The 19,258-nt window shown below is 37.7% G+C and overlaps 2 protein-coding genes across 2 annotated transcripts in view; both read left to right on the top strand.

Moving 5' to 3' along the window:
- LOC307120593 (guanine nucleotide-binding protein G(o) subunit alpha-like) overlaps window positions 1–13,906 on the top strand; it is a gene marked incomplete at both ends in the record, with an annotated part of 54,042 nt that extends 40,136 nt beyond the window's left edge. The window contains 3 exons of the mRNA XM_079807697.1: window positions 8,541–8,612; window positions 12,920–13,007; window positions 13,716–13,906. Of these exons, the coding sequence (XP_079663823.1) occupies window positions 8,541–8,612; window positions 12,920–13,007; window positions 13,716–13,906 (351 nt within the window). The remainder of the gene's footprint in view (window positions 1–8,540; window positions 8,613–12,919; window positions 13,008–13,715) is intronic.
- A 4,000-nt stretch (window positions 13,907–17,906) lies between these two features.
- Window positions 17,907–19,258, top strand: part of LOC307125669 (E3 ubiquitin-protein ligase rnf213-alpha) — a 98,084-nt gene continuing 96,732 nt past the window's right edge. The window contains exon 1 of the mRNA XM_079815718.1: window positions 17,907–18,080. The gene's annotated coding sequence lies outside the window, so the exon portion shown is untranslated. The remainder of the gene's footprint in view (window positions 18,081–19,258) is intronic.

The raw sequence follows: 19,258 nt of genomic DNA, 5'->3' as shown, positions 1-19,258 counted from the left end.
GTACTAATGTTCGCTAATTAATTCCAGTTTTACCTTAAACTGTATGCAAGCAGTCGTTCTGGGTTCTCCAGAGGCCACAGACAGTGTGATTTTGTCAAAAAAAAATCATATCTGTTTTTTAAAACGCATGTAATATCACTTTTTTTATAGCCTAATGTTTTTATGCTAAAGTTGTGCAGTTTTAAGGGGACATATGGCAATTTTAAAATGTATTTGCCGAAATTAGTAATGATATTTATATACAGGTTTATTTAAAATAGCAACATTTTATGTAAAATTCACATTAAATATCTAAATTTCTCAGTTTAATTCATGGTGAAAACATGAATGTGCATAGTTTAGTGGAAGATTGCTGCCATCTACTGGAAAACAAAAACTTTTGCTAGTTCTCAATGAATAGTTTGTGCATGAATGCCAGATGCACTCTTGCTATTTGTGTTTAGGCTGTAGGTGCTATTTTTGTATAGTTTAAGTATCATCAGCCTTTAAAAAAAATAAATAATAATAATATCATGAACTTAATGACGGGGTAGAAAGGACTGGACATCATATAAAACAACAATAAAATTTTTTTAAAAACATCAATGCATTACAAAAATAAAACAGTAGCAGTGTTTCCACAACTTGATACAAAAGGGGCACCAAGTAAAATCTTGCCTAGGGCAGCAAATTGGTCAGGGCCGGCCCTGGGAACGGTAATTAAATAAACGTTCTAAATAAATATGCACATAAAGGCATATTTTGTACACATCACTATACGATATGTCAAGGAGAAAATATCATCATCAATAACATCTCGTTATTATGAGATGTCGTTAAAATGACATAATATGTAGTTATTGTATATCATAATATGTAGACATAATTGAGATTTGTCTTTGAAAGGCTGCACGGAATGTGATCAATTGTTGTGGAAGGGCTGGAGACAAGTCTTTGTTATGTCTCTGCACTAATCTCTGTTCCCTTTCGTATCTATCGTGTTCTTCTCCTCAGTTGCAAGTATACGTGTGGCTGCACCACTGAACAAATCGGCAACAGATTGCAAACCTGAAAATCACAATGTGTTTTCCTCTCACAAAGTGTTTTCTTTTTCTTTTCTTTTTTTGGCGCGGCGATGCAGCATCATATATAAAAATGACAGAGTAGTTCTACTGCAGTCGCGGGATGCAAAAAAATAATAAACACACACAAGAAATGACGGATAAATTAGACATTACGGAGAAATAAGAAATTACTACACATGACATGAATACAAATATATATTTATTGTGGCCACGAATTAAAAATTAATTCCCTCGTTTTATTTAAAAGTTCCCCATGGGTGGGCCCCCTATTGGCCCGGGCCCATTTGCACGTGCATACCCTGCATGCCCAGACGCTACGCCACTGATTTAGATTCAAATACTGACGATCCAGAGTCGACGCCCACACATCAACTCATACAAACATCTAGTGAAGCGCTGTAACATTACTTCAGCTACATCGTTTTGAGACGTTGAGGAATAATCCTGGATTTATTCTGCTCATGAAAAGCTGTTCATTTCTAAGAGCAAAGGATTCCACCGTTGATTGTAAGGTCAGTTTATTCTTTTAGCATCTGTGAATATTAAATTCAAAAAGACCGTTTAAATATGAATCCTGTTGCAACATTAAATGTCATACACGCAAGACTGTTTAGACAAGATTTATTTGGCTTGTTTTGGACAGATTTATAACGTGTTTATTGTAAAAGAGCCTATTGTCACATCAATAAAGCTTTTATTCGCAAATGTCTGCTCAGATGCTATAAATATAGTACCAGTCAAACGTATTTTGCTTCATATTGATGTTTAAATATTATAGCCTAATGGTATTTTATTTTATTTAATATCAAAGTTTGTCAGAAATGATTCTGGAGTTTTGTTTTGTAGAAAGTGATTTTTTTTTGTTTTGTAGAAAGAGAATTGCTTTCTTTAAAGTGAATTTCATTTTGTATAAATTGTATCTTAATTTTAATTATTTATTATTAAAAAATTTTAGCATGAGACTACTTTTAAAAACATAAATTTAGAAAAAGTGTTTTCCTTAGTCATTTTTGTCTTGTTTCTAGTCTAAATATTTAAACATTCTTAAATCAAGATGCATTTACTAGATAAGTACAATTTTCAACTAAATAAGAAGAGTATTTTTTTTAAGTGTAGTCAAATATTTTTATCATTTAAAATAGAATATGCTTTTGTTGACTACATTCTAAATAAATTATTCTGGAGTTTTGTTTTGTAGAAAGTGAATTGCTTTCTTTAAAGTGAATTTTGTTTTGTATAAATTGTATCTTAATTTTATTTTTTTTAATTTATTTTTTTAAACTTTAAAAAACATAAAAAATATTAAAAACATAGTAAACATTCTTAAATCAAGATGCATTTACTAGATAAATACAATTTCAACTAAATAAGAAGAGCATTTTTCTCTCTCAGTCAGGTATGAAGCTCATTCAATGTGCAGCTCATTATGCGGGCTATTATGTCCTTTTGTCCTCTCAGCTGATATCCATCATTATTCATTAGCTATCACGCCTCCTCGCATACTATACTGGCTTTGTGAAGAAAAACTTTCTTACAAATTTTAAATCAGTGTATTGTTTTATGTGAATGAGTAGGCTCAATGATTCTCACATCAGTTTGAAGCAAAACTCTTGGCAACAACACCCATTATTCAAAAGTCTTGTGGACACATATATATTGTGTGTTTTGAGGCCTTCATTTTAAAACACATTTTTTTGTCTTTTCAAAAACCATGCATAAACATTGTTCTCTCAAAAATACAAGCATGTACATACATGTTGCTTAGATATTATGGTAGCCCAGTTTGTTCTGAATACAGTGTAATTACACCTTTGCCATTAATGTGTTTATAAGCAACTGAAAAAAGCACAAATGTCAGAGCATGTGAACTTCTAAAGGGCCCCAAAAGAGCTCAGACTCCTAGGGGTTAAACATATATAAAATAAAGTGCAAGCATTTCGGACAAAGCACAGAGCTCATTCGGTAAATGCACCGCTAAACAGATGTGTTTTGAGTCTGGATTTGAAAGTGGCTACTGTTGGAGCACATCTGATCTGTTCTGGAAGCTGATTCCAGTTACGGCTGGCATAATAGCTAAAAGCAGACTCTCCTTGCTTTGAGTGAACCCTTGGTATGTCTAGCTGATGTGATCCTAATGATCTGAGTGATCTGTTAGGTTTATATTCTGTGAGCATATCTGCAATGTATTGAGGTCCTAGGCCATTAAGTGATTTAAATACCAGTGATAAATTAATACTTTTAAAATCGATCCTAAATGTAACTGTAAGCCAGTGTAAGACCTGAGGACTGGAGTGATATGGTCATATTTTCTGGTTCTGCTCAGTGTTCTGTATGAGCTGCAGATGTCTAATGGTCTTTTTGGGAAGGCCAGTGAGGAGGCCATTACAATAGTCTACCCCAGTGGTTCTCAACGTTTTTTCAGTGATGTACCCCCTGTGAAATATTTTTTCAGTCAAGTACCCCCTAACCAGCGCAAAGAATTTTTGGTTGGAAAAAAAAGACTTCAAACAGAGCACTGTGCCATCAGTGTCTGATTTATTAAACTTTGGAACAGATGAACACATACAAAATTCAAACATTTGAAAAAAATAAACTATTTCGAACATTTTAAATGATAATAATCCATGACTAAATTTATTGCAAATATTTCTCAACACTAAAATGTAGTGATTCAAACTAATCTAGTGAAAACAGTGACCAATGGAAACCGGGGACATTTCCTATTTGAGTGGTCAATATATCACTAAAATCTCATTTGTTATTATATTTTAATTACAAAACATGGACAATACATTTTTGAATGTTTTTGTTGTGGAGTCCCTATGTTATTATTAACATTAATAATTATTATGATTTAGTTTGATTATTAGGATTTTTGGTCTGGATTTAATACAATAAAAAACACAAAAAAACAAACAATGAAAACAGTTAATGGTAAGCTAACCATTGTAAATAAGCAGTTCAAAACAATATTGTAACATGACTTAACAAAAACACATTACAAAAATAAAACAAATATGATGATTAAAACTATTCAACAAATATTGTAACATTTTATAATTGTATTTAAGTTTATACTATATATTACTTTTTACTTCAAAAGTTTTGAAAATAATTCTTACTGTCCTTAATTGGTCTTGTTATTTAGCATTTTAGGATTATTTTAAGCAGAAAGTATATGTATTCTGCACATTGGTTGCAAGTGTAATTGTTTGGGCTTAGGGTTTTTATATTTAAGTTATAGTTCAGATGTGTGGTAATCAATGCGTTGTGACTGTGGAACTTTTGGGGACAAAACAATCCCGCACCCTGTTGAGGCTCTGTTATAAAGCACATACAAACAATATTACTTTAAATTAAAAACGAATAGTAGGCCTATGTTACTACCTTGAAAGCGATTACGAGGTTTCGTTTGATATTTGACGATAATGGCGCTCTGTCTGCTCTCGACTCTGTACGTTCTTCATGAAGTAGTAGCGGGCGGCGTGCGCGACCAAGTAGAGTCAGCGTAGCTCACAGCGCCATCTGCTGGTGAAAATAATCACTACACGATTGCTTCTATAACCGGCAGCTGCTGTATGATGTTGGTTGGGCGCTTTTTTTCCAATATATCTGAGGGTTGTTTGGAACGAGCGGTAAAACGAGGACATTTCCGGGGACAACTCCAGTTGGGGACAGAACATTAAAAAGCGGGACTGTCCCCGGGAAACGGTGATGAGGTGATGCCAGGCGGCATAATGACAGGCAGGGCCGTTTTTAGGCATAGGCGAACTAGGCGGTCGCCTAGTGCGCCATCAGCTGAAGGGGCACCAATGAACGCATATCAGGGGTGTGTGTATAAAGGGTGTCACGGCCAACCTGAAATATGATTGCCGCCCCCACTGGTTCCCCTAACACTATTGGGATATAGTACTGTCAATCAGACGTTTCCTATATTGGATCAGAGTACTGTCAATTACTGTTGTTGCATGTAAAGTTTGCATTTGGAGCGCTCCACACCATCAGATCAAAGAGCTCGGTCAAAGCTTTCAACCACACAATAAAGCTAAATTCAAAGGCCAATTTAAAAAACGGGTACAATAAAAAGTGCACATCTGTATTTTGTTAGTGCCGTATTTTTGGCAGTCGAGAAATCACATTGGGAAATGGACAGATAACGTAATATTGCTCGGTGTGTATTGTAGAGGCAAGATATAGGCTAACCACACTCACTTTAGCATGTCATGATATTATAATATGTTTACTCTATGAAGCTTTCTTCTCTTACTTGCACCTCCAAAAGGTGTGCGTTTTTGCGCCAATGCATTGTTAAAGGATCAGTGTGTAATTGTCCCATATAAAACTTTAACGGACAATTTTTAAAAATAGTATAATAAAATGTGCTAATTCACAATAGGAATTACATCCTTTATTTAATGCATCTTTACGGATGGTGTTGAATGCTGAATCGATTCATTCAGTTCTAATAGTGTCGTACAGGGCATAGCGTTGCGTTATTTAAAGGGGAAGTTCAAGCGTCAATGAGAAACAAAGACTGCACTGAATCAATATTTATTCTTGAAACTTTCATGTGACTGGTCAAGCTTTTATACCTAGTTTCCAAATTGTATTTGTATATATTTGTTAATAAGGATTACGGTTCCAAAATAGTATGTGTGTATGTATTTGTTAATAAGGATTAAAATTAATATCAGTAATACCATGTTGCTTTTTAAGATTTGGCTGGGGGGTGCCAATAAGGATTTCGCCTAGGGCGTCAAAATGGCTAGAAACGGCCCTGATGACAGGTTGGGTCAAACCATCCTGGTATGGGGGAGACTCTGGGTTTTTAGGATAATGAAATTGAATAGCCTACCGAATATAAAATTAATTTTATGAACTTATACTTATATTTTTCTGAAATATTTATTAAATAATTATTTTTAAAGGATATTTGCATAGATGCTACTTTTTATGTAGGCTATATTTTAAAATCTCACGTACCCCCTGGAGTGCCTTCACGTACCCCCATTTGAGAACCACTGGTCTACACTGCTGGGGATGAAAGCATGAACAAGTTTCTGTAAGTCTTGTCTGGAAACAAAACATCTAATTCTTGATATATTTTATAGTATGCTGATTTAGTTATTGCTTTTACATGACTACTGAAACTAAGGTCCGTCTCCAGAATCACACAAAGCTTCCTGACTTGATTTTTAGTTGTTTGACCCCTAGTGTCAAGGTATGTGTTCACTTTGAGAATTTCATCTTTGTTTCCAAATGTTTTTTCTTTGTTTAACTGAAGAAAGTTTTGGCACATCCGACTGTTAACTTCATCAATGCATTTGCACAGGGAGTCAATGGGGCTGAAGTCATTAGGTTATAGTGCTAAGTAAATCTGTGTGTCATCTGCATAGCTGGGGTAAGCCATTTTGTTCTTTTTCATTTTTGGCTCAGTGGGAGTATATAGAGGTTCAATAGGAGTGGCACAAGATTTGACCCTTGTGGGTCTCCACATGTCATGGATGTCCACTCAGATTTATGGTCACCTATACTTGCATAATAACCTCTCCCTTCTAAGTATGACCTGAACCAGTTGAGGACCATCCCAGAAAGCCCTGCCCAGTTTTCCAGCCTGTCAAGAAGTATGTTGTGGTCAACAGTGTTGGATGCAGCACTGAGGTCAAGTAGCACCAGCACTGATAATTTACCTGTATCAGTATTTAAGGGAATATCATTTATCATCTTTAGGAGCGCTGTCTCTGTGCTATGATGCGTTCAGAAACCAGATTGAAAATTGTCAAAGCATCCGTTTGAGCTTAAGAATTTGTTCAGCTGATTGAAAACAACTTTTTCAATGATCTTGCCTATGAAGGGAAGATTTGAGATTGGTCTGTAGTTGCTCAATATGGTCTTATCCAGATTGCTCTTTTTTTTTTAGGAGGGGCTTAACAGCTGCAGTTTTCAGGGAGTTTGGAAAAGTCCCAGAAAGAAGTGAGGAATTTACCACTTCTAGGAGATCTGTCTCTAAACAGTTAAACACAGTTTTGAAAAAAACAAGTGAGGAGTGTGTCAAGAGCACAGGTTGATGTTTTAAGTTGCTGTACCGTATCTTCTAAAATTTACCGTCAATTGCTTCGAAATCAGACATAGTAGACTAACTTATTTCTGAAATTGTGGACCAGTCTGTCTGATCTCAGCACAGCACGTGGATATACTGATCGCCTTTCTGATATTAATGATCTTCTCAGAAAAAAAGGAGGCAAACTCAATGTATTTGCTTTCGAAGAGCAAATCACTGGGAATGTGACTTGTTAGTCTCTCGACAGTTACAAAAAGTGTGCGGGTGTTATTTATGTTGCGCTTTATAATATTTGAGAAGGTCTGTCTAGCTGTGCCTAGTTCCACATTAAAAATCATGAAGGCTGTCATTATAGATGTTATAATGGACTACAAGTTTTGTCTTCCACCACATGCGTTCAGCTTTCCTGCATTTTCTTTTCATACTTTGAACTGCTGTTGTGCTTTATAATACAATACAATGCTTTTGTAGTAATTATTCAAAATAAGTACCCACTCAAAGTATGCGATTTTATAGACGCAGCCAGAATTTGCTCAAACATACTTTGGAAGGAACTGAAACCAGCTTCATTCTACAGGCCTGTGGTCTTGGCTTCCATAAATATTTAGTTTATAGGTAGAGTTTCCCAAGTTTAATGGTGCAACGTAATGTACATTTAAAATATATTACCTCAAATAAAAATATTACATCACAACTAGGCTAACCCTAACTTACACACAGCTGGAGTAACCTGCCCCTGGTGTTAGCAGCAGATCCTTGTATGATCATCATCAGCCAGCATAAAATACTTAAAATATTCTGACAACACAGCCATTATTGCCTTGCTCAAAGATAACTCCATTATGGATTATCACCCCACTGTCATGAACTTTGCCCGAGTTGTGTGAGGATAACCACTTGAATCTTAATGTTAGTAAGACAAAAGAGCCGATATTCAGCCCCCCCCCCCCCCCCACCCCTGACCTCAGCACCCTATTGTTATGTATAATCATACAGTTGAAATAGTGGACAGTCTCAAATATCTTGGAGTAACATTGGACAACACACACACTTAACTTTGATCAGCACATTATGGACATTCAGAAAAGTCACCAAAGAATGTCTGTTATTCTTTAACTCAAAGGACTTTAAAGTTGCTCTTCGATTATTATTGCTACTTTATCAAAGTATCATTCAGCCAATTTTATTGTATTCTATCTGTTTTTTCAATATGCTTTAAAAACCGGACCAAACTCACAAAGGTGTCCAATATTGCTTAGTTATAGGTCTTCCAACACTTAGCCTCATAGAACTTAACAACCGAGCAATTTCGCACATTGCAATTTCAATAAAGCAGGAGTTTATAAGTCCTTCTTTTTTTCAATGCTTTAATAATAATTATCTCTGTAACTCTTTTTTTTTTTTTTTTACAACAGAACCATCTACATGAAAGCCTGGAGTGCTTCAGCTCCACATGTAACAGTGCTTTTTTCAAAGGAGCTTCACTGGTGAGCTACACTTCATGTCCTTCAGTATAAAATCTGTGTATATCTGACACTTTCACTTTATACTTGTGATTTGTGATTTAGAGCATTTATAGATTTCGTTAAAGGGGTCATGAGCTACTTTTTTATATTGTTTTATAATGTTTCTTGGGGTGCACTTATAATGTTTTTACATCAAAAATGGTCATAATTTAGAAAAACTGCATTTTTCCTACACTGATTTTAGCCTCTGAGTTGAACGCTCTGAAGTCTCACAGCAGACACGCCCCTTCAAACAGTGTAAATGCCCACTGTTGTTAAACTTAAGTGTAAACGCCCACTGCTGTGATTGGCTGCTGTGAGACTTTAGTGCAGTGGCGGCTGGTCAATAGAGGGCGCTGGGGTGCCTCCCCCATCAAAATTCCATTCCATGTATACAAAAATGAAATAAAAATAAAATGGTTTTCTCATACGACGTGCCGGCTGTTAGTAAGAGCCTCAGCATTTAATAAAAACTGGCTTTGATCGGTTAACTATTTTATATGTTCTTCAATATGTTTCATGCGGTTTCATGGGCGAGGGACGCTGGACAAATGGATGTCTATCTGAGTCCAAAAATCTACGGGCAGCATGTGACCTGAAGCTGGTCTCTAATTGGTTTCTTAAAGATCCTCCTCCGGACGCAGGTCGCTGCGTCCCTGGCGAATCAGAATTGGATGCGTGTTATTTTATCCAATCTGATTGGTTATCGTCACCTGTCATTCAACTTTACACTCTTGGCCACTAAAGCGAAAGTGCGCAGGCGACACAGTCACTCTGACTCCGCCAAAACCTTGTTAGGATGATCACTTTCGTAGAGATGGCAGCAGTTAAACCAAATTCTTTCACAAGGCATTCGTTGGAAAAAAAAAAAAGGAAAAAGGATCCTGGACCAACGCGATTTTACAAATTCAGCAGCAGGCCAGTGACAGAGGATGAAGCTGCACTCGGAGCTTCACACGCTTGTTATGAGAAACGTAGGTGGCTGACTGGATGTGTTGTTAGCAATGCCCTTTATTGTTTTCCCTGTCTTTTATTTCAAAGTGTCGGTACTGAAGTTTTGTGGACAAAACAACGGGTAAGAGGCCTCAAATATCTGACTGAACAATGCAAACGTCATGACACTACTGAGATGACTGACTTTAATCAGAGAGTCATTGAGAAATTTGCTGGCCAGAAAGAAAGGAGAGCAAAATGTATGTTCAAGTAGTCAACATGCTTTTAGTCAACATGCAAAATGTTTTTCCTTTCCTCATTCAATTATATAAGGGAAATGAATGTGTAAAAAGATAAAAGTGAAGACACTGCCCCCCTAAAAATAATTATCACCAGCCGCCACTGCTTTAGTGTAAACGCCCACTGCTGTGATTGGCTGCTGTGAGACTTTAGCGTGAACTGCCACTGCTGTGATTGGCTGCTGTGAGACTTTAGCGTGAACTGCCACTGCTGTGATTGGCTGCTGTGAGACTTTAGCGTGAACTGCCACTGCTGTGATTGGCTGCTGTGAGACTTTAGCGTGAACTGCCACTGCTGTGATTGGCTGCTGTGAGACTTCAGTGTTAATGCCCACTGCTGTGATTGGCTGACATCTTTGCATATGAAATAAGTATTACAAGTGGAACTCTTTCAAAAACTTTTAGCTCTCAAGGTTACCTAATCATGAAAAGTGTTTATTATTGCATTATATTTAGATCTATGGCATTATATTTAGATCTAGTCTTGTGGCATGAAAGTTTGCAGTGATGATCATTGTAGCCAATCACAGACATGTTGAGCGCATGAATGGAGTGATATCGTCATTGCAACTCGATTTCTGCACACTAATGAATGCTTTCATCATAACTAAGCGCAAACACAATGTAAATAAAATATCTTTACGGTCCATATCTTTACGGTAAAAAGTCTGTTGGCGATTGATTTACCAAAGAATCCACTGTGAAATGTACCGAACAAACAAATCATGCTCTACTGAGACATTCACATTGTTGAAAATAAATGAGCACATGCTATTTTTAGTCAAGTGATCCTGTATCGCTCTTCTCTCCTCATCTCACTAACACACCAGTGGGCGGGGCCAAAGTTGTGATGATGAAGTAGGCGTTGATCTGATTCTGCAGAGGCGGTCTCTCGTCGCACTATTACATCTTAATGTGACAAAATCAGAAACGTTTTTTGAGCTTGGATTCAATAAAAGCTATTTTTGGACTAGAGAGGAAGTTTTGAAACTTAATTGTCCTTCATGACCCCTTTTAAAGGGGTGGTAAACCACAATTTCACTATTCTCACTTTAGCTAGCGTGTAATGTTGCTGCTTGAGCATAAACAACATCTGCAAAGTTACAACGTTCAAAGTTTAAAGCAAAGGGAGATATTTGCTTTTAAAGAAATCAGTTTCTAAGGACTACAGCAAACGGCCAGTAGGCGACTACAGGGTTGGTGACATCACCAGCCTCAATATTTACATAAACCCCTCCTCCGAGAATATTAAATAAGGGGGGGTGAGGCAATTTTGTATCGCTGTTGTTGTGGTATAGTTAGGCTGGAGTGGTGTTGCTGCAATGCCGACGAAACGCTGTTATTTTCATCCGGATTGCAGGTCTGGGGTACTTGCTTTGTTCAGCCTTCCTAGGGACGGGGGTGCGTTGCAGTGCGTTTAACATACAGCATGTTATATGCATGTGTGTATGAGACAGAGGGGCCCATCATAAAGCACGAGACAGACAGGGTCGGAAGAGAAGACTGGAAAATGTGACATAATGGACAATATTCGTCCATTGCAATTCATGAGCAGCGGTTCAGCGAGACAAACACTGCCAGTGTGAATCATGCACGCATCCCGCTGCACATTTCACGGAGGAAAACATCCACAATCTTTGCGAGTTCAATGCAGGATTTGCACAACGTCAGCTGCGCGAAACAAACACTGCCTGTGTGAATCATGCACAACGCGCGCGGGGCTCCCGCTGCACATTTCACGGAGGAAAACTTCCACAAACTTCGCAAGTTCAATACAGGATTTGCACAACGGCTTGTCCTGAAAGCTGGATTTACAAACAGAAGCTGTTTACGGGCTACAACCTGTAAGTCTGATTTATTTTTCATGGATGTGTTTTCCTGTAATAGGTTAATTGTACGTTGTAGCAAGGAAGTAAACAGATGACAACGCTGTTCTGCAAACCAGTCTGTTAAATGCTCATTCATACTTAACGTTATCCGACGAACACCTATCGTTACAAACACCTAACGTTAAAATCTCAACAGCGAACTTGGCATTAGTGTAAATGATTCTTTGATTAGAGCTTTTATGTATTATTTATCTACAGGCTTGCTAAACATGGTTCTGTGTTTGATTTGGCTACTAGTAAAGCCAGTGTTTAATGTTTGTTTTGGGTTAATAGTTCTTGCGACAGATATTTGGCTATAATCGTTCTAAAAATACAAAAGTGCCATTCAGTAGCGATCACTATAGATCCGCAGTCTTTACTCCTGAGGACTGAACAGGTTCTGCTCGATCATCTTCACTAAAATGTTCTGGGTCTGATTCGGGCTCAGATTGGTATGGTTTTATTGACGCCATTGTTTCTAATATTGACCAAAGCACAGCCTCCAGGTAAGGGGCGTGACGTTTCCGACAAACGTGCACTAGGCGGTTAGCGAATCACAACACACTGGGCCAGCTAACCAGTCTGAGCCCATCGCGTATTTTTGAGGGACTGGCTTCATACAACCCGGAAAGCATCAGACCGTTTTACAAGGAGGGACAGAGCAGTGTAGAATTAAGGTCAAATATATGAAAAATAATGCAATTTTTTTTTTAAACGAAGCATGAACACATGTTACAGTGCACCCCACAAACACAATCAAGCCTTCAAAAGAATGTGTTTTACCACCCCTTTGTAAGTGTAAGTAATTTACAGTCAAACGAATCAACAAGATTTCTATGAGGCCCCCTTCTGGACAAATATGACTTGTTTCATTTGCAATCCAGTTGTAAAACTGTGACCCATTAAATCGTATCGTATCACAATGTAGTTGCTAATACCTTGATTTCTGAAGACAATCATAGCACATTGGCTATGTTCACACTGTCAGTTTTTGGGATTGACCTCTTTACAACCTTCTGTACCACTTTTGGTTTTACAATCTATACCAATTTGTGCATGCACTTAAGAATCGGGATCATACAATATTTTTCATAAATAATGGAAACTTTCTTCTGCATTAAGACTATAAGGCAGTGATGAGGAATTGAATGGCTTCAGCTGTTTTTCATTTTTTGAAACTCTTTTTCAGGTTTTATTTATGAACAAAATTGATCTGTTCACTGAGAAAATACTGTATTCTGGGAGACATCTGCGACTTTATCAGCCAGACTTCAAAGGTACACTTTTTCACACAATCTGGTTACTGTATGATGATTAAATGTCCATAAATAATTAATAAAATAATTAATAAAATAAACTGCTAAATGTTACTTTTTCCAATACATTAGCATGTTAGCCAGGGTTCAAAGTGCCAAATGTGAGTAAAAATCAGCGTTGAATCGATCACACAGAACACGTTTTTCAGGTTCGAAAACGCGAGGCGCACTGCACTGCCTTTTATTGGTCAACGTTTTTCAATTTAGAAAATAGTGCGCTTTTTTTTTATGTTGCTAGGAAACCCCTGAATCAGCTGTCCTGTCGGTCTCCTCAAGGTAACAGTCACCACAACGGAAGGCCCGGCTCTCCATTCATTCGATTGGACAATAGGCCTGAGGCGCATAAGCAGCACGCATGACACTCTCTGCCAACAGAAATCTATTCAAAAAAGGCGCTTCTCGCTGCAAAAACGCATTCTGTCTGATCGGGACCTTACTCTCCAGTTGCTCAGTAACTTTATTCATTTTGACAATACATGGATGTGAGAATGTGATATGTTCAAGCGCGATCATCAAATCGCAGTGGTTGTGATGTAATTATATAAATATATAGTGAGTCTGACACGCTACATGTTTCAGAGCACAGCACGATTTTATTTTCACAGTAAATGCCCTTTAAGTGCTGTTATAATAATTTGCATTGATGTCTTTCTCTGTTTTGGGATGCAGGTCCTGACCGTGATGTGAGTTGTGCTGCTCAATATGTGACCGATCAGTTTGTGGCGTGTGCCACAACCTCAGGCAAGATGGTGTACCCTCACTTCACCAACGCCACAGACCCCTCCAGCGTACATGACGCATTTCAGTTCACCATCAACACTGTTGTCAAACACAACCTTCAAACTGTCTCGCTTCTCTAACTTTTTTTTAATCACATTTTTATTTTTGTCTGTTACTGTGTCCGTTGTAAACAAAATTGCTTATTTTTACTTGATCATGAAAGCCATATTTTTAAGCAATAAATATATTTTAAGATTTTAATTATGACATCTTTGATTTGTTTACCTGTAAATAAGTGGATCTGTTCAAAACAGGACAAAGTACTGGCACTTTGTGGTTGTCAAACATTAATGGAACATGCTCATAAAAAGTGAAAGTAAAAGTATGGTAACCCATATTCAGAGTTTGTCCTCTGCATTGAACCCCACCAAGTTAATGCACACACATAGGAGTAGTGAACACACACACACACTGCAAACACACACCTGGAGCAGTGCGCAACCATTTTGGGGGTTGTTGGGGTAACAGCTTAGGACCCAGGACCAGTAGTGAAAAATGAAGACCAGGAGTCAGGAGTCAGATTAATTAAAGAAAATTTTTACTGAAGAATAGTTTGCAGTTTCATCAGCAGAAGCCAGCTCAAGAGGAGTTCGTAGGCCGCGCTCCCTCTAACAGTCTCCCCGCCTCCGTCTAACGTACATACAATTTTCTGAACAGTTATACTGTTTTCAAGGTCTAGACACGTCATTACTGCCATGTGGAATGATTCTGATTGGTTCTAACAACATGCAACGTAAGCAACTTTCCACACGTAGACAGATAGGAGCATGTATCTCTAAAAATGCGTAGACTTGATGTCGCCCAGGCCCGGATTAATCTCCAGTGACCTCGGAGGTCACAGAAAAGCGTCTAAAGGTCTGGCATCGCCTGCAGGAAGGCCCATATCCAATACTGAATCTGCACAAATCATACAACGCACACACACAATACTCCAGAGAATACCAGTTTTCATCAAGGTCGGGACATCTTAACTAACTATCAACAAAGTCCTTCTTCAAAACATGCTGATACTAACTCTACTTCAGAAGTGACTTTATTCTATTCTATAAAGAAAGAAGATATATCAAAGAGGTACATTTTTCCCTGAGTCCCCAAAGAATCCCACAGATGTTACAGGGATGACCCCGGGGGGGGTCACCTCAGGAAGACATATAGTTAACACATGCTGATCTCGTTTGACTCCCTGGAGTGTTATTACTACACCAAGGACATCTGCCTGCCAGCACGTCTTGACACAGACATCAGAGCAGCACCTCAACAATAGGAATTCAAAAGCACAGCAAAAACACTTCAATCATCAAAATCACTCATTGAATACAGAGAGGATTAAATATAAATAGGTTATATGTGAATTGATTTAGTAAATGTAGGAAATGGTTATAAATTGATTATCATTAATTCTTATTTTGATATTAGATCATAAAATCATTCTTGAAGGATATGTGTCTGATGAAGAGACAAGTGATGTTTGGCTTGACCCTTGACCCTTCAGGGTTCCCGGGGTTTAGGGAACAGAGATTTCCTGCTGGTATTGAGAATCGAAACAGCAACCTTTAGGTTATTAGTCTGACTCTCTAAACATTAGACCACAACTGACCCTAGTAAATGTGATTTGTAACACCGTTCAAGTTCAGGTAAGGAGGCTGGAACCAGCAAATGTTAAACATGACTTTAATTATAAAATAAACAACAGAACGAAAGTATAGCTTTCTAAAACTAAAAGTTAACAGCGATTTTTACAATACAGATTGTTTCAAAGCAGCTTTACAGTGATAACAGGAAAGTAATGCAACAAAGTTTGTTTCGGTTGTAGAGCAGATCTAATAGAAAATCGTGTCATAGTCCAGCTTAAGTAAGTTCAGTGATGGTTCATTTCTGTTGTTAAAGGTATACATTTAGTTCATTTATCTTTACAGCAGCTCTGGAGAATTGTCCAGCTCAGTTCAGTTCTCATACAATGGTGTCAATGCAGTCAGATCATTAATATTGTTGAATATTAAGAGACTCAAACTAAAACTAAAACTGGCAACATAAATGTCCCAGGTCTGGTCCTCTCTCTCCTTCACTGTCGTCACTCCTTTTATCCTTCCGGAGCTCGTCCGTGGCACTCGAGGCCGGTGTGGCCCTGCCCTTTTTGCCACAGTGATGAAACTGCATATCTGTGATTTATTCTAGGACACCTGTGTAGTGGACAGCACATTCCAGGGCCCAGTTTATGGCTGGGCCCCTCTCTGTCCATAACAGTGGACAAAGGTTTGCTACATTTTGATTGGATCTTGGTGGACTAACACAAACTGTCCAACGCAATCGGATAAAGATGCTAGGACAACAGCCAGACACCTCTTAGAGGGCAAGAAGAAGAACTCTAGTACCAAGCCCAGGAAGGACAGGACTTCTCATTGGTCCATATGCAGTTTCTGGCCTTCACCCATCTAGAGACTAATCCCTAATGTCCTGGTCTGTGACTACCATAAAAATTCCTCAGGACCTCAGCAGTAGTGGGTGAAACAAAGAAAGACCACAATGATCCATCCAAATCCATTCATTACTATGTTTGGAAACCTTAAGACTGATGAAAACTACACGCATCCATTTCATACTTATTCAGAGAAATAAGCATTCTTAGTGACAGCTATTTGTAATGCAACATCTTACACAGATGTAGCTGTTAATGAACACATGACAGTTCAATCTTCCATCATGTTTGGTGTCTAGTTGTTTAGAATATTGCCAAGGGTATTCGGATGGTGATTTGGAAAGTGAGAAATGCATTGGTACACTTTAAAGACACTTTAGAAACTTACCATTTTAGTCAGTTATTCAGTCTGTCAGTTTATTAAAATATCAGCTTCATCTCATGATTTCTGACTTCATGATCTTATATTATATAAGATCATATATATATATATTATATATATATATATATATATATTAAACTATAATATAAAACCTACACAAATAGGAAAAAGAGGCTACAATTTGCACGAGCTCACCAAAATTGGACAGTTGAAGACTGGAAAAATGTTGCCTGGTCTGATGAGTCTCGATTTCTGTTGAGACATTCAGATGGTAGAGTCAGAATTTGGCATAAACAGAATGAGAACATGGATCCATCATGCCTTGTTACCACTGTGCAGGCTGGTGGTGGTGGTGTAATGGTGTGGGGGATGTTTTCTTGGCACACTTTAGGCCCCTTAGTGCCAATTGGGCATTGTTTAAATGCCACATCCTCCCTGAGCATTGTTTCTGACCACGTCCATCCCTTTATGACCACCATGTACCCATCCTCTGATGGCTACTTCCAGCAGGATAATGCACCATGTCACAAAGCTCGAATCATTTCAAATTGGTTTCTTGAACATGACAATGAGTTCACTGTACTAAAATGGCCCCCACAGTCACCAGATCTCAACCCAATAAAGCATCTTTGGGATGTGGTGGAACGGGAGCTTCGTGCCCTGGATGTGCATCCCACAAATCTCCATCAACTGCAAGATGCTATCCTATCAATATGGGCCAACATTTCTAAAGAATGCTTTCAGCACCTTGTTGAATCAATGCCACGTAGAATTAAGGCAGTTCTGAAGGCGAAAGGGGGTCAAACACAGTATTAGTATGGTGTTCCTAATAATCCTTTAGGTGAGTGTATATTATATTAAAATATTATAATATAAAATAATTTTGAGCAAGAAACTGACCGTTTTAACTGTCAGTTTATTAAAATGTCAACTTCATCTCATGATTTCTGACTTCATGATTTCTGACTTATGTTATGTATCAAATATTTATTAAAATATAATATAAAATTATTATGAGCAAGAAACTGACCACTTTAGCTGTCAGTTTATTAAAATATCAGCTTCATCTCATGATTTCTTACTTCATGATCTTATATTATATATAAAATATATATTATATTAAAATATTATAATATAAAATAATTATGAGCAAGAAACTGACCATTTTAGCTGACAGTTTTTTAAAAAATCAGCTTCATCTCATGATTTCTGAAGTAGCCTAACTTCCATTGATTTTACTGGATTGTGTTTTGGATACACATGAAACTCACGCCCATTTCTCACGAAACGAAAGTTCAGAGATGTTTAAGTGCCCAGCTCTTCCTCTGTAGCTTCATTGCGCGGGACTGTGGAGCTTCTGGACGTGATCAGATCTGTGTTGCTAGTGTCAAATACACGATGACAAGCCTTGACACATCTGTGCTCGTCTGTGACAACTAAACACACCTGCACACAGGTAAAACACGAACCTGAGGGTCCACTTGCTCTTATAGTCTGTGTGTCTGTGTGTGTGTTTAGCGTTAGCATGTCACGCGAGGAAGAGACTGCGAGCTCGTCTGGATCGGCCATTAATATATCATATCGTCTCTAACAGCTCAAATAACACTCGCACTGACTCTTTATTTACTCTTTATAAGTAAACTTGTCTGAACTGAATTCTGGTTAGCTTGCCCGAACTAGCGTCTCCGTGTTCATGTCGGGCTGTCACTGTGTGTTGTTCGATTTTACTCATGTAAAACTAGCTTGTTATGTAAGTTCAGATCGTGATGTTTAGCTGTCTATAGATGTGAGACGTGTAAGTTTTGTTTTGTTTAATAGCTTAGATTAGAAGATGGTTGTGAAATACAGGTTCGCCATTCAGACTCGTCGTGTACTGTTGTCTGACGTTGAATAATATAACGTTATATGAGTTGTAAGTAATGTGTAAATATTATATTTTAAACATATATCCATCTACGCTCGATGATTTAACTCTTAATTTCTTATAATTACTATAGTTTCATTTTATGGTCTGGTTCTTCTTGCTCGCAATACTTGTAATTTACAGTGAATTGAGCGACAACGCCCTCTATTGGGGCAACATGTAGAAGTCAACAAGTTTTTTTTTTTATTCACTAATTTCTGTAATTAACTTATGTTCAATTTATGTATTTTTTTTATTCGTTTATATCGGGTTTTTTTATTTTCTTTTGATTCGTTTTTCTGTTGTGAAAGAGTGAAATTTCCACAGAAGTCATGAAAGGCGGGCTTTTCCAGTGATTTCTGGAAAATTACATGGCTGTTAATGTTTGTCAAGAAGCAACATGTAATAAAGTGTGTGTGTGTGTGTGTGTGTGTGTGTGTGTGTGTGTGTGTGTGTGTGTGTGTGTGTGTGTGTGTGTGTGTGTGTGTGTGTGTGTGTGTGTGTGTGTGTGTGTGTGTGTGTGTGTGTGTGTGTGTGTGTGTGTGTGTGTGTGTGTGTGTGCATATCACAGTGGCTTGACTCATCCAGGCAGAATGTAGACTGGAAATATGTTTGCATTTGCAAAATGGTTCTCCAGTTAAGAATGGCAGTGCAAAATATATTGAATAATAATGATGATGATGATGATGTAGTAAAAATGAAGCTATAGAATACAGTCAAACCAAAAATGA

Source organism: Gobio gobio (assembly GCF_949357685.1).
Source record: "Gobio gobio genome assembly, chromosome: 1".
Classification (NCBI taxonomy): domain Eukaryota; kingdom Metazoa; phylum Chordata; class Actinopteri; order Cypriniformes; family Gobionidae; genus Gobio; species Gobio gobio.
This window is presented reverse-complemented; position numbering and strand designations above follow the sequence as displayed.